General features: G+C 37.8%; 1 protein-coding gene across 5 annotated transcripts in view; it reads left to right on the top strand.

Moving 5' to 3' along the window:
* The window catches only part of prdm11 (PR domain containing 11), a 204659-nt gene that overhangs the window by 109585 nt on the left and 78737 nt on the right, over positions 1–16337 (top strand). For 4 of the 5 annotated variants that reach the window (XM_070899353.1, XM_070899351.1, XM_070899350.1 and 1 more), the window contains exon 8: positions 3406–4218. The exons of the other annotated variant lie outside the window; for it this stretch is intronic. In XM_070899353.1, the coding sequence (XP_070755454.1) occupies positions 3406–4218 (813 nt within the window). The remainder of the gene's footprint in view (positions 1–3405; positions 4219–16337) is intronic. 5 annotated transcript variants of the gene reach the window in all.

The following is a 16337-nucleotide window of genomic DNA, read 5'->3' as shown; positions in this document are numbered from 1 at the left end:
AAAGCCTTTTGAAAGTCCAAATACACCACATCCACTGGTTCTCCCTTGTCCACTCTACTAGTTACATCCTCAAAAAATTCCAGCAGATTTATCAAGCATGATTTCCCTTTCATAAATCCATGCTAACTTGGACCGATCCTGTCGCTGCTTTCCAAATGTGCTGCTATTTCATCTTTAATAATTGATTCCAACATTTTCCCTACTACTGATGTCAGGCTAATCGGTCTATAATTACCCGTTTTCTCTCTCCCTCCTTTCTTAAAAAGTGGTGTTACATGAGCTACCTTCCAGTCCATAGGAACCGATCCAAAGTCGATAGACTGTTGGAAAATGATCACCAATGTATCCACTATTTCTAGGGCTACTTCCTTAAGTACTCTGGGATGCAGACTATCAGGTCCTGGGGATTTATCGGCCTTCAATCCCATCACTTTCCCTAACACAATTTTCCGCCTAATAAAGATTTCCTTCAGTTCCTCCTTCTCACTGGACCCTTGGTCCCCTAGTATTTCCGGAAGGTTATTTGTGTCTTCCTTCGTGAAGACAGAACCAAAGTATTTGTTCAATTGGTCTGCCATTTCTTTGTTCTCCATTATAAATTCACCTGAATCTGACTGCAAGGGACCTATGTTTGTTTTCACTAATCTTTTTCTCTTCACATATCTATAGAAGTTTTTGAGGAGAACCTTTTCCCCGAGTTATTCCACTTGATGTCACGAGTTGAATAGTAATACTTGAAGCAAGACTTAAACTTTTGAGACTAGTGAAACGTTCCAGTGAGGGCAAAGATAGTAACACTTTTAATACTAAAATTAAAATAATAAGGAATCATTTGCTTGTAATTTAAAAGATATGATGATGTTAACAGTGAAGTTAATTGAAAAACATACTGGTAAGGTTTTATTTTGTGGATAGTGGGTTTAGGACTGCAGAATATGGTCTTTCTGTTTATTTTAAATATGTAAATACATTTGTCCAACCAAGGATAAGCTGTTGCCAAGGGTATCTATTTAACAGGGCATATTCAATCTATATCTATTTTACCACTTGCCAGTAAAATGCATTGTAACACATTTTTGTGCATGTTACAAGAACTGGGAGAGAGGCAGTAAAATGCAAGTCATTCTAATGAAGGGATTACAGGATGCGCATACATGGTCCTGTTGATTTTAGTAGGAGAAAGGGCATTAGTGTTTGTCGCTTCCATCCCCACTTCATCCTTTAAAAAGCGAAATACTATGAAGTATGTTAATTTTATCCAAAAATGAAGTACATGGAAAGTGTCTTAAAAATGCTACTGCACTGGACAATGTTTTGGAACCTTGCTTTTTTTAGTTCTAAAGCTATAATCTGCCAGTAGTTGCACAAGACTGTATAGTGCAATAAATCTATTACAGATTGCAGTTGAATTTATCGCAATGTTATTAGCCCTTCTACTGTAAAAAATAAAATTTAAAACATGCTGAGCATATAAGACAAGTATTGTAGCAGAAGTCTGCAAACTCCAAGATAATATCCTATTTACTGGAAAAATGCATCAATGTATGGTTTACATAAAAATTTAAAACTTGCCCCACAACCCCCTGAGATGTCTGCGCTCCTCTAATTCTGCCATCTTGAGCATCCTTGATTATAATCGCTCAACCATTGGTGGCCATGCCTTTTGTTGCCTCGGCCCTAAGCTCTGGAATTCCCTCCCTAAACCTCTCTGCCTCTCCACCTCTCTTTCCTCCTTCAAGACGCTCCTTAAAACCTACCTCTTTGACCAAGCTCCTGCCCTCATTTCTCCTTATTCGGCTCGGTGAAAAATTTCTAATCTCGTAATACTCTTGTTAAGCGCCTTGCGACGTTTCACTACGTTAAAGGTGCTATATAAATACAGGTTGTTGTTGTGTGACACAGCGAACAATAAAATATTGCTTGTACTTCTAGGCTCACAACTTACTAGGCTCACAACTTATACAAACCTGTGTGAAGGGCAACTTATGTGTTTATGGATTTTATGGTATACATGTAACAAGCTTTCAGCATAACATTTTAAATTAATTGCCATTTGGTACTCTGAGAGAAAACATTAAAAAAGGCATGGAATTCTTATTGGAGAATCTGTTTCTTAAGACCAGTGTTTTGAGTAGCACTTGCAATAGTCAACAGGAAGCTACTGAAAATGGGCTGTGCAAGGAAACCTTATCTATTAATAGAAATGTTCATTTTACCTGCCATCATATACTGCAGCTAGCATCTTTTTCTATCTGGTGGATTATACAGATTGTAACTGTTACTCATAAACAAGTTCTAGTCTTGAGGGGGTGAAGAATGCTTGCTCTTCCCTGTAATTAATGATCTACTGGCAAAATTGCATAAGAACATAAGAAATAGGAGCAGGAGTAGACCATTTGGTCCCTCGAGCCTGCTCCGCCATTCAATAAGGCCATGGCTAATCTGATCTTGACCTCAACTCCACTTTCCTGCCTGCTCCTCATAACCCTTGACTGTCTATCTTCACCTTAAATATATTCAATGACCCAGCCTTCACAGCTCTCTGGGCAGAGAATTCCAAAGATTTACAACCCTCCAAGAGAAGAAATTCCTCCTCATCTCCATTTTAAATGGGCGTCCCCTTATTCTGAAATTACATGCCCCTTAGTTCTAGATTCCCTCACGAGGGGAACCATCCTCTCTGCATCTACCCTGTCAACCCCTCTCAGAATCTTTTATGTTTCAATAAGATCACCTCTCATTCTTCTAAAGTCCAATGAGTATAGACCCAACCTGTTCAACTTTTCTTCATTAGATAACCCCTTCATCTCAAGAATCAACCTAGTGAATCTTCTCTGAACTGCCTTCAATGCAAGTATATTCCTCTTTAAATAAGGAGACCAAAACTGTACGCAGTACTCCAGGTGTAGTTACAAAGACATTCATTTTTACAATTTTGTTATCATTAATTAAACAGAAAAACATGCATTCTCTGTTTTCTTTAAAAGAGGAATTTTGTTCCCAATAAACCAAAGCCTAACTTGTCTTTTCTGTATTGAACTTGACTTAGTTATATACAATGTGAATGTAGTGATGTGATTGATGATTTATGTTAGCCACAAATACCTCAGTGAGGCTATTTATTGGCAGACTTCAGTTCCCATTGAACTGTTTCAGACTGAGGTACCAGAAACTTGAACTGTGATTTATAAAAACAAAATAAGCTAATTCCAGATTGTGTTGACTTAATTCATAGTAAACTATATGGTCTAACTCATCACCCGATAGGAGTCCAATTCTCCTTTGTCTTGGTGACATTAAATAAATGTTACTGTGAACATGACCATTTCTTCTGATAAGTGAGCTCAAAAAAATGACATTCAAATCCTGTATCTTGCCAGTAATTTACATCATGTACCATTTCAGCGGAAGCAAAGTGCAAGAAGGCTAGCCTAGGAAGACATTCCACTGAAAAATCCACTGGAAATCCAGGGACCTCCGGAAAACCAGGGATTCTAAATAAGGAAGATGTTGAAAGACTTGAGAGTCCCAATCCTAACAAGGGTGGAAAACGAGGCAACAAAGATGGAGACTGCAGCCCTAGCCCTAAAAAAAAGAAGCTGGAACAATTGTTTAAAAGTAGCCATGACTTGCCTGTTGATACCCCAAGAGAAAAACTTGCTTGTCTAGTTTCTGGTCGGGGTCCATATGAGCATGTATGTTCTATGAAGCAAACTAGCAATCTTCATATAACTACCTCATCTCCTGTACCTCAAAAGCCTCAGTTTGTAGGCCGCAGTGGACAGGAACATGAAATCAATAAATTGACGACAGCACAAGCCAAGTATCCATCATCAGTGGACAGTCATTATTTTGCTCGACAAAGGCTCAAGCATCACGAGGGAGATACGTTCAACAGGCCAGGAACTTCCTCTCAGCAAAGTGCTCTATCTCTATCCAGCACCAGAGGTGAGGTAGATTCCAGGTCCCAACAAAGGGTTAATGAAAAGCATTTAAATTCTGGTTTTCTCAAAACAACAGACTCTGGATTCCTTCAAAACACTGAAGAAAGCAGCAGTGCTTTGCCACTAGAGAATTCAGGTGGACGGCATGGGGCTGTGGCTGAGGAAGATCTTCCAAAAAGCCAGCCCTCATCGTACTGTCCAAATTGTGTAATACTACAAGAGAAAATTCGACAGCTTCAGGAGGAACTAGATCGGTTGAAGTCTAACTTGCCAGGTAAGTCAACACATATGAAGTGCCCCAGCAGATTAGTGGTTCATGTGCTTGCTTTTACATTTTACTGGTAATAAATTTGATTTTTAAAGCTGTGGTTGGCACTCTAACCAGCCTATCAGCCTATCTATAGTTTTCACAGTTCTGAGCTGTGAAGTGGGAAAGCTCAGCCATAGGAAAATGATGTGCCTTCGATTCGTGGACAAATGCCTCACTGGTTGATCCAAGACATAGTCTTGGTATTGGATATCCATAGTTCTTGCAAAGAGGGAGGAGGACCATTTAGATGTGTTGTCATGTGAAAGAGATGGGAAGGGAGAATGAGGGAGAATAGTAGGGTATTCAAATGTAAATTAGAAACAAAGAGACAGTATCCTGTTTGTTGGCCTGCATAGGCTGTATTTTAAATCAATGCTTCCTTCACAGATCATCTTGTGGATAAAGATTTGATTTTATGTTTGTGTATGATGGCTGACATTCCTCAGGCCAGGCTAGAAGACACCATTAAAAAATGTTTTGTAAGCTTCTTTGGCTACTGTTACATATGATATGGTTTCTATATTCAGTGGAAGGTAAAGAAAAACACAAGCACTGTAGATGACTTTGGCATGAGTGTGCATTGTTTAACGGTTTATTCCCTGCACTGTACAATTCCATGTTCACTAATTTAATAAAAAGCAAGCATTTGTGCCGGTTTCTCAATCACATTCTATATCCTTCCTGCCACTAGAGTTTGGACTAACACTCTTGCATTTTTATTGAAAATACGTCTTGAATTTGTATTCTAAGTTAATTTTTCAGTTTTCAGAAATAGGAGCTGGAGAAAATAAATGAAATAACCCTTTCACTGCTAATGTGAGAGCAAGGGTTAGGAGTGAGTGAGGCAAGCTAAGTGACAGCAACAGTCTGGCAAAGGTGGTAGGGAAACAAGAGAAAGAAGTAAGGTTGGAGATGATGGAAGAAAAGCACCTTGGTTACTCTCAAAATCGCCAAGTAGTTTTCCTCTTCCCAAGCAAGTTAGTAAATAGTCTAACCCTTGTTCAGTTTACCTTTATCCGTTAATGTCACTTGTAATCAAGGCTACTGAATAAGGGGAATGGAAAAAAATTTTAACTTTGCAAATTTGTAACTTTGTTACCTACTGTGTTTGGAGGAAGGTTAATCTTTTAGTTCTTTTTGTTCCTTATTGTTGGACTTGGGGCCTCTTCGTAACCCTACAGAATTACATTTCCCTTTAAGGTCCAGCCACACTTCAGTCTATTTGTGTGCTCCTAACCAAAACAATTCCTTCCCTGTTTACCCCCCAGCTCATATGAATGGCTCTCTTGATATCTATCCAGATACATTCACTAGGATTGCACAAATACATTCTGTTGTATCTAAAAGAACAGAAATACAGGTTTGCTGACATGTCTATTTTTGCTTGTGAGTTGATAACCATTTTGAATGATATGCACTTAAGAAACCCAGAGTTAAGCACGTCAATGGTCAGGCCTAAAACCTCCTAAACTGTTAAATTTAAAACATTCACTTTGCAGCTTTCAAAATAAGCATGTTACATCTCATAGTGTGATTTCCTCAATTCTTTTTGTATATTTCTAATGCAGAGTGGTGCAAAACAAGTTTGTTTGTTTCATCTTTTTTTCAAAAAAGAAGGCTACTTTTATTTGATGTGTACTGTACTTAAAATCTCATGGCAACAGTAGCTAATCTCAGCCATAGGTATTATGAAAATAAGTATGTTTTGGTTTTGTTCATAGTAGTTCCTCACTTTATTGAAGTTGGTTTTGCAATTTTTGAATTCATTGGGGAACTTAAATTAGTATTTTAATCAAACTATTCAAACCAAGAATAACCAATATGTGTTAATGTAACAGTGGGTGAGAAATAAAATCTATCTGTGCAATATGTACATTTATTTTAAATTGATCCTAAGTGAATCAGAAATATGAATTGTATCTGATAGCCCCCAGCATATTGTGGATCACGGTAGATGTGACAGTCACTTACGAGTTATCTGTTCCAAGTGTGTTCTATCTTTCACACTTGTAATGTGTTTTCAACTGGAAAGCAATTTTGATAATGGCCTAGAAATCCCGGCCTCACTGGGTCTGTACGGAGTGTGTATGGACCCGGGAAGGCATCGCAAAAGCCGGTTTTCAGCACATAATACGCATGCGCTGAAAACCAACTTTTCTGATCTGTCAATCTCCAGCTTGACAGATCCTCCGCATCTCCACAGCGACGACATTCGCATTGGCAAGATTGCGGTATTTACCCATATCTTGCTCAGTGGATGTCCTGAAAACTCTTGCACCTGATAAAAGCAGGCACATAGCCTACTTTTACAGGTGTAAGAGTTTTAAAACATACAAAAACATTGTCAAATATAATTTAAAAAACACATTTTATTGTTAAAAACCCTGCCCACTAAGGTAAGTTTATTTTAAACCATAATTTTAAAAACGTTAAGAAAAAAATTGGAAATATACATTTTTTATATGACAAATAACTTTAATTTAAATTAATCTTAAATATGTGGTGTATTTTTTCTATTTATTTTTGTTTTGGTGTTTGGGGGGGTTGTTTCTCAATCATAAAAATGAGAACTCCAACTTACGGAGTTCCCATTATTATGAATGAGAAAATACTGTATTTGGATTGGCTTCCCAGAGCCATGTGACTGCAGCTCCAGCTTACGGATGTCCCGACGTGAATGCGCTCCGATGCGCAGTGAGTGAAGGCCTCAGGACCGGGATCTCTCGTGGGCGCAGCAGGAACAGGTAGGTGCGCATCTTTTTTTAACTTTTGCAGTCGATCGCCCGCAGAAAGACCTCGTCCAGGATTTCTAGGCTATTGAGTTTTGTATTTGTTTACCATCTCAGAACTGATGAATTTCACATGGGCAGAACGTTTTTTTTGGTGTTTTAAGGAACAATATATCTCTACCAGTTCTTTGAGAATAAAGACTGGTTAAAAACAATAATTTTTCATATTTATTGTTTAATAACATAATCTGGCAGCAAATAGTCTTTCCTTTATATTAACATTATTCAATTGGACAAGTGAAGTTTTGCTTCTGACTGCATATTTTGTTTTATATATCACTCAAACATTTTTAGAACTGGCCCACTAATTCTAGGGTGCAAAGCAGCTTTTTGTCAGCAGATGGGGGTGTTGCACAGTGAATATTTTAGGTCAACAGTTTATTTGGGGTGATGATTACTAGCCCTTGCTTGGCCTGCAGAGGGTGACATTGCGCTGGTTAATAATCTGAGTTGTTAACTGCTGGCAGGACTTCAGACTCCATTTAGTTGTAATGGATGTGTCTCCACTACTTATAAAGTCAATTTTTAAATGACTGTCCTTTTATGACTGAGTTCTTCTCCCTTCTGTTATTGTTCCTCTCTGCATTCATGAATCTCCAGCCAGGAGACCAAAGAAGGAGGAATAATGCTGAAGCTTATGTTGCTTGTGGGATGAGTTATTAAGAGGTATATATCCTGTTCAGATTATTGAATTTTTCTTTGTAGGAATATCTAGTCAGATTTTTCTGACAATGCAAATTATTTAACCTGTTTCCTTGTGGGCTTTCTATCTCACAAGGATATATGTGAGGTACTGAAACAAGCTTTCTGGAAAGCAATTTAAATTTAATTTTGACTAACAAATTTAACCTGTTTTTGTGTCACAACATAAACTTATTATTTTAAGTTCTATTGCAGTTTAGTATGTGTCACATCATCAATTAACCTGTCTCGTTGTATTACCTGATCATTGCATTATGGGCTTTTTTTTATAGATAGAGGAACCTGTAGCTCACATTCTCGAGCTGAAAGGTGACCCGTTCCCGGGCTTCTGCCAGTATTAGTGGTTGCTACAAGGTGTGCAAGAGTGGTGTTGATTAACTAGCTCTCCATGTACATAGTTTTTTCTTACTATCTTGTGGTTTGTGAGAGTAACCCATCTTTAGGAGGGGGAAGAGAGGAGGAGATGGAAGCAAAAAGGAGGGTGAGGGGAGGAATAAGACAATGAGAGGGGAGGAAAGAATAGGGATAGGTAGGGAGAAGGGAGAGGAAGGGAGTGCTGAAGAATGGAATTCAGATCAGCAGAGGTATGGGGACCGGCGGTCATTGGGGGAGGAGAAATGCAGCCAATTGGGGGGATGCTGTGAATGGAAAATGTAGTCAGGGGTTACCTTAAAAGGAGAAATGAAGTGGAGTGGAATAGCCTGAGAGAGACAATTGCAGCCAGTGGGACATTGTATGGGGAAAAGGGATAGACAGCCAATGGATGGGTTGAAATGGGAAATGGTAAGTGGAAATCTTGACCTGGAGGCAGGGAAGTGAAATCTTGCTCAGTGGGAGGAGATTTGGCCAATATATCTACTTAGTGTGGTGAGAGACTATTTTTCACCATCTATGTTCTTTCATTGGGTCTCTGTTTCTTGCTTAGCAGAGGACTAAAAATACCAGGGCTAAAATGACCAAAAATACTCCCAGGGGGTGGGTGAGTAGGGTGAGGCAATTCTTGCAGGGGCTAAGATTTGTTACTCACAAACAGTTCATGCCTTCCCCATACACACCTTTTGTTTTACCTGACGGGCTAATGGCTTAAACTCCCGTGCCATTGACACATGACATCATGTTTGGGTCCTTTATAATCAATTGTTCTCTTAATGTTATGCTATGTGCCACCTGCTGCTGCAATTCCTCAGAATCATCAGACCTATCGCAGTTTTATAATTTTTTTTAATGGCTAGTGAAGACACTTTATGCCATATGTATTGGTGCTTCTTGACCCACACTTCATATGGACGTGCTTACTCATATATAATGTATTGTGTCCATTTATTTTTATTTTTTAACTTTTAATATTTCTGATCTTCCATTTTGCTTCTCTTTTACGTCAGTTCTGATGAGTGGGTGTATGTGCGGTCTGCTCACAAGCAATTACCAATTTCTCCTGTACTTGTACAAAAGGAAACACCTATATACTGCTCAGCTTTGACTCTCCGTCTGATTCCTCCTTCCCCACTTTCTTTCCCGGAGTTGCTTCAGCCTCCAGTCCATGTCACTGGGCAGTGTAGCAGTGCTGCTCCATGCCAATGGTGTTTTTGTATATTCATCCAACTGAGCTTGAACAGAATAATTGAGTGGGTGCCATAGTAGGCTAGTACTGAAAAGTTTCTGCTGTTTTGAACTATGTTCAAAGTCAGCCCACACTGTTGGAATGAAAATATTCTCTCTGGTTGTGAATGAGCTTAGCAAGTCTTGATTTCATTTCTAATAGGAAAGAGTTCATCACCCAAAATTATTGAACATAGTTGAACACCATTTAACACTAACTTGGTTGGATCATTCAGAGAGAATGGCTGATGTACAAAATGGAAATATGACACTTGTACAGAAAAAAATTGCTAATCTGAAAGAGCATTATTTGACAGAATATGGAATAATTTGTTCAGCTTCTAACCAGTTGTACTTAACATGTGAGTGCTTAAGGTTGAGACTAGTTACAGAAAGTGGGAAAAATTTCTGAGCAGGGACATTCTCACCTTAACCAACGCAAAAATGCACTATCAAATTCCTAAATGCAGCTAGGGAAACAGCAAAGACAACTGCAGAAGACCAGTAATAAAATCAGAAAATGCTGGAAGTATACAGCAGATCTGTCAGCACCAGAAAAAAGGAAAAGTAGGATAAGGTTTGGGTTTCAGAACCAGCACTTGAAACAAGTGAGACCCTTAATGGAACTGAATAAAACAAAAATTGGGTGGTGGGTAAGGAGGAAGAGATGTAATGAATTGAACAATTTTTTTTTTGAAAGCCTGGGAAAATTGAAAACTGATGGGCGATGTATGGAGATCACTCCAATTACTTATAAGGCAATGGAGAGGAATAAAAGGTTTGGAAATTGTAAAGAAATGGAGTGAAAAGTTGTGAAAAAAAATGAGGAGGGGAAGAAAAAAAACTACAAATGCAGAAAATCTGAAATAAAAATAGAAAATGCTGGAAATGCATACTCAAAAGAGAGAAGATGGGCCAAATTTGCAGTTGTTGGCTATCACTAGCTCAACTTGTGATAGTAGTTAACAGACCTCTTATCGAACAGAGGTCGATACATTTTTGGAAACGAAGAGAATTAAGGGACATGGGGATTGTGTGGGTAGGTGGAGTTGAGGTAGAAGATCAGCCATGATCTGGTTGAATGGCGGAGCAGGCTCGAAGGGCCAAATGCCCGACTCCTGCTCCTATTTCTTATGTTCTTGTGTTATCTTGATTTTTGCCTGCTGTTTTCTATAAGGGAACTTGCTTATCTTCCAGTTTCTAGTTCTGAGTGTCTCAATCCAAAATGTTATCTTGTATTTTTCTTTACAGGTGCTGACAGGAAAGCATTTTCTGCTTTCATTTCATATTTTCATGATTTACATTGTTTAATTTTATTTGTACAATAGAACAGTGCTGAAAAAGGGTAATTGTACAATAATCACACGATCACTTTTATACCATACATATCTATAAGCTTATCAGTGGATCCATGATTTTTGAACTGATTTAACATTAAAGAAAGTCCTGTGATGCATATAAAGAAAGAACAAGCTTGTATTTACATAGTGGTTTATCACATCTTTTAGAATCACCTCAAACTGTTTCACATAGAATGAATTACATTGTGCAGGTGTCAGTAAACATGGCAGCCGTTTTGTTTCACAGGAAGATCTCACAGACATCAATGTGACAAAGTCTGTTGCAGCCTCTAGTTGAAACTAGCTCTTGTGGTTACTGCCTAAATCTGAAGTAGTGCATTAATTACAAGGTTCAGATGATTGCTTCTATAGCTCAAAGCACAGGATAGGATGGCAGTGTTCATAAACTTTATTTACAGCCTGTAACAGGTTATACTGAAAGTATGTTCCTAATCAGACACAATGGTGAATTATAAATGGTTGCAATTTCTAATTTAATTATAAATTTTTTTAAAATCTATTCAAATTACTTTTAAAACACTCACCAACACATTGCACATTGGAGTGGTTGCACACAGTTTGTGCTTGTCATTTCGCATATGATATTGTTTTATTATCAGGTGGGTCATCTTGGGTGAGAGTGGGAGAGGAAGGAAGGCATAGAAGTTACCTGGCAAAGAGCAGGTAACTTAGAATAAGTGTGTGACAGTAGAATGTAATCACTTTCCTATCTGAATGTAATACTGTTTCACAGTGGATTCTTCACTGTGTATTGGGGACGGAGAAAGAAAATGAGAGTGTGGCATAAACTATAGAAATAACATACTGAATTCACTTTTTGCTAAATTAGTACTGTACTGAGCTACAAGGGAAGACAATTATTAGGCAAATTATTTCAGAGGATTGGAGTAGTCTAAATCCAAAATGGAGATATTCTGAACTGTGATGGTATGGATTGATTCGATGAGCTACTGGCACAAATGTCTATGTTCTTATCTATAAGCAGTTCTTCTCAAAAAGAAAAGGGAGTATATCAATGATGGAACAACCTGATATAACCTGGAGGTTGATGTGTGTTGTGGAAGATCCCTGATATGATGTGTGCATTGAATGGGTGGATGAGATCATTTCTGTATAGTTATTGCCCAAGGCTTTTCTCTGGTTCAGACCATATTGAATCTTCAACCCATCTCTTGAACCTGCTCTGCATCTGTTTGCACCATATCTTTGTTTCCTCTGTAGCTCTTTATTTATGTTCCTGTTATAAAGTTCAGTACACTACTGCTGCTATGGGGCACTGTGCTTTTGAGCTGACATGATGCACAATATCCTAATGACCTATTTTTAAAAATCTAATGCTTTGTCTACGATCATATACTTAGTCATTGGTGTAAAATACCCTACATAAATGTTTTATAACTCTCTTTCTTCCCTACCAAGAATAAAATGTACAGACTCAGTAGTACATGCCTTTCTGACAGTTTTCATTGTAACCGAGAAATGTAGAATGCAACTGGGATGTCTAAACTAAAAGCAAAGCACATTTGCTTTTTAATCTAGCTAAAGAAAAAAAATGAACATATGTCCCTCCAGAACAATACATGTGGCCATCAACAATTTTTGTGACTTTACCAGATCTAATTTGATCAGTTCTAAGTTAAATCTCCAAAATGAATAAAACGGCATGCTGTAAGGAAAGAAGATCTTGCTGCTCACATTCTTTCATGCTATTTAATGATAGAACTAATAAAAGTCTTGTTGATTCAGCTCTTCCTAATTATTACTAGCTAATAAATCTTTTACCAATTATATGTTTCTTGTTTCTGTGGGTGTTAAATCAGTAAAGTATTACAGGCACATTTGTGAAGGAGTTATTTTTGCTTTGATGCTGGTGAACCAGAAGGCAGGAATGGGCGCTGATAATCTGGCATATTCAAGGAGCCCTGTTCTAATGTGATCTTTTGAATCTACTAATGCATTTGTGCAATGCTGCTGTTGAGTTTTGCTCACATCAAAAAAGAAAATAAAAATCTGCAAGTGCTGTCATACACTAGAGGAACGGAGACTCTGACAGCTGTATTTCAGTTTCTGCGATCCTGCCGAAAGAGATGGAGGGATGATGACAACTGATAAAGGTAAGAAATTTATATTTTTGTGTGATTTTTCTTAGTTATTGAAGTATTGTGTTCATTTTGAGAGGAAAAGACGCTGAAAATAATAAATTGTCACACAAATCCAATCAAAGATTTCTAATTGACAAGTTATCTGTAGAAACCATAACACACGGTTTACATAGAGGGTACAGCAGGAGACTGACGGCACATGTAGTTTATTATGTCTGTGGGATAGACTTTAAAACTGTACAAAATAAAGCCACATCCTGGGTCGAGAAGGATGAATGTCACGAGTGGGATAATAGTCCACACCCTTCAATTCCTTATTGTCTTTTCACATAGAAATCATTTTACTGATGCTTGCCCAAGATGGTTGTAAATTCCATGTCTACAGATTCTACACACCTTTTTTTATTTTTTTCTGTTTAAAAAAAAAGGGCTTTCGTGATGTTGTGAAAAAAAAGTTCAAAAAACACCTCACCATATTTGTCTCTGGTAGCCCTTTTCACATATTATGCAATAAAACTAGCCAGTTCCCCTTTGAATGTACCACCTCTATTTGCTTCCATTTCCCCCGAGTCTAACCAGTGTGTTCTACATATTCATCACCCTCTGTCTATTCACCTTCTGTCTCTACGCTTGAGTTTTTATCCCTAATTAGTTTGTGGTTGTGTAAAACAATTAATTAGGGTATTGTTTATCTATACCCCTTATATCTTTGAAAGCTTTAATAAGGTCTCCCCTGAGCCCTCTTTTCTCTGGTAATACTTGTGGCTTCTTGAGTCTCTCCTTGCAGCTCTGGTGCTTAATTTCTCAATATCTGTTTATTTGGCCTCCTCTGTATCTTCACCAAAGCTAGAATGACCAGAATTGTACACAGTACATAAAACTGGTGAGCTCTATGCAGGCTCGCTATTGCCCTCTTTAAGTGATTATATTCGTATTCACTGAAGCTCGTTGCATGAAGTTTTTCTTTTTAAATAAAATTTAGCTAATCTGGGCTGTAGCACATCACAGAGCATAGAGCTTCCAAAACTTGTTGGTATTGATACATTTGTTAGCAAATTAGTTTTTACATAGAATTCAATAGCATTTACAGCATGGGAACAGGCCATTCGTCCCACCTGGTCCATGCTGGTGTTTATGCTCCACACCAGCCTCTTCGCACCTTACTTCATGTAACGCTATCAGCACATCTATTCCCTTCTCCCTCATGTTCTAACAGACTTCCGGGGTAAATTGAGACCGGTGAAATCGGCAGACACATGGAATTTAACAGAGAAGTGTGTACTGATTCATTTTGGTAGGAAGAATGAGGAGAGGCAATATAAACAAAATAGTACAATTTTAAAGTGGGTGCATGAACAGACACCACCACCTCAGAAACTTCTTACAAACTATTTATGAATGGCAGTGGTATTACCGTACCAATTGTCTTTCTAGTGCACTTCGACGGATTATAGAATATTTTCTCACTTTGCATTTTGCGACAGTACTAAGTAGTCTTTAGTGAAGCAGAAAACAAATCAGCAGCAGGACTCCTGAAGGGAAAATGAAGAGAAACACCACTTTGTTGAAGTACTCATGCAAATACAGATTTAATATCTGATGTATCTTCAAATCCTCTGTGAACTGGATAGTTTATGAGCATGTTTTCTACATTCTTTTGGGGAAATAGAGATATTACAATGCCTAGAATTTTAAACAAAAAAATAATTGATTGGCAGCCAGGTGTTAGCAGTTGGTAGGGTACTGGCTCACATATGGTGAATTACTTATTTCAACCATGTGATGTCATTTACATGGGTGAAATCTGTGGTTAATTCAACCAGCACTGTTATGTACCTGATAGCAGCCAGCTTGCATTGATGAAATGCTGGGCGAAGTTAGCTCTCCTTCATTTTCATTGTCGGAGTGGTGCAGGACCTTCAAACAGTAGAGAGTTTAATACACATTCTGGATAATTAAAATTCTTCTAAATGATGAGATTTAACAGTTGTTAAAGGGTTGGACTTTTCTACTGGCTTTTTCTTTACTTCCATATATAAGGGCACTCTTTATCAGGAGATTGAATTCGTTCACAAATAAACTTAATGCAATCAAGTTGCCAAATATTTTATGAATTACTGAGGAAATATGTGTTTTCTAGAAATCTCGACATTAACATGCCATTAATTTCCCCCATTCCCTCTACTATGCAAACTTGTACTCCCCTTTGGATGTCACTTCTAGAAGCGGTTCAAACTTCTACATAACTGACAATGGCGCTGCATCAAATAGAACCCCCAGTGAAGATGGACAAGCCAAATGATCTCAGTGTGATGTTGTATCTTGTGTCCCAGCTAAGAACTGATGGAGCCGAGCAAGTAAATGTCTGTATCAAGTTGCACAGGGACGTAACCCAGAGACTTTTTTTATTCCAATGTTCAACCACCTTAGCTATCTGACCAAACAGAACTTGGGCAGGTAGCATACTCCTGCAGTGATTCAGACAGCATTTTATGTTACCTCAGTTTTATTTGGTTTAAGGTTCACTCATCCCTAGCAGATAACAGCATTAAAGAGAGAATAAAACTCGTTCCATTAGATGTACTCTTCACTAGTGCTTTTTGTCTGCTTCCTTGATTATAGTGACAATTACATTTTTGGACTATGTGGGTGTTTACATAAATAATTTTCACCTATAATAAAAGCATTAATTTAGTATTTAAAGGAAAACTTCACGGGAATTGTGCCAAAAGCAGATTACTATAGCCTGCTTGTCCTTTTCTGCCATTGAGAATAAAATAAAAATCTTCCAGTGCTTTAAGCACAAAATCTCCATAGCCAATACCGTGCCCCATTATTGGAAGAGGTAATTTATGAACAGTTACCTAGTGATTTCCATAGCAGTAAATGACTGATCTTGGTTAGGTAAGATTTGCTTTCTTCTCTGCAAAAAAAACCCACTATTGCTTCACAGAACCATTCTTTCCCATCCATACTACAGAAATAGAAAACCTGCACATTTGTATCACCAACCTGCCAAGTATGGTGGAATGTTTTTATTTTACAAATGTTGCACCTTACGTTTTTTTTAAAACGGCACCATAGTACCACTAACGGGAATTGCAGTATTCAGTGTCAGTTAACAACCAAATAGTTATGTTATTTTAATATTACTGGAGTCTCCCTTTGGTCATTTAAAATGAAAAGTATGTTTTGGATAAGATTTTAAGTGATCTATGGATTGGAAACATATTTCTGTCAGATTAGAGGTGTTCAGTCAGCTTCTTTGACCACTTCCCAATCCAGGTATTGTGCTAAGACCATAGGAAATGGAAAATTAGATGTGTGAGTTCAACATTCTTCATTTGAGGGCAAGTCATTCGTCAAAGTGCTTTCTTTTTGTATAATGCAATGTAATATCAGGGTTTAATATTGAAATTAATTTCTCTATTTAACAACCATAGACCTACTGCTAAGTTTATAATCCCATACTGATACCCAATTGCTGGGATATTTCATCTCAAAGTTCCTGTAAAATCTCATCATAATGT

This window comes from Pristiophorus japonicus, chromosome 14 (genome assembly GCF_044704955.1).
Source record: "Pristiophorus japonicus isolate sPriJap1 chromosome 14, sPriJap1.hap1, whole genome shotgun sequence".
Lineage (NCBI taxonomy): Eukaryota > Metazoa > Chordata > Chondrichthyes > Pristiophoridae > Pristiophorus > Pristiophorus japonicus.
The sequence above is the reverse complement of the archived record's forward strand: the minus strand, read 5'-3'. Positions and strand labels throughout refer to the sequence as shown.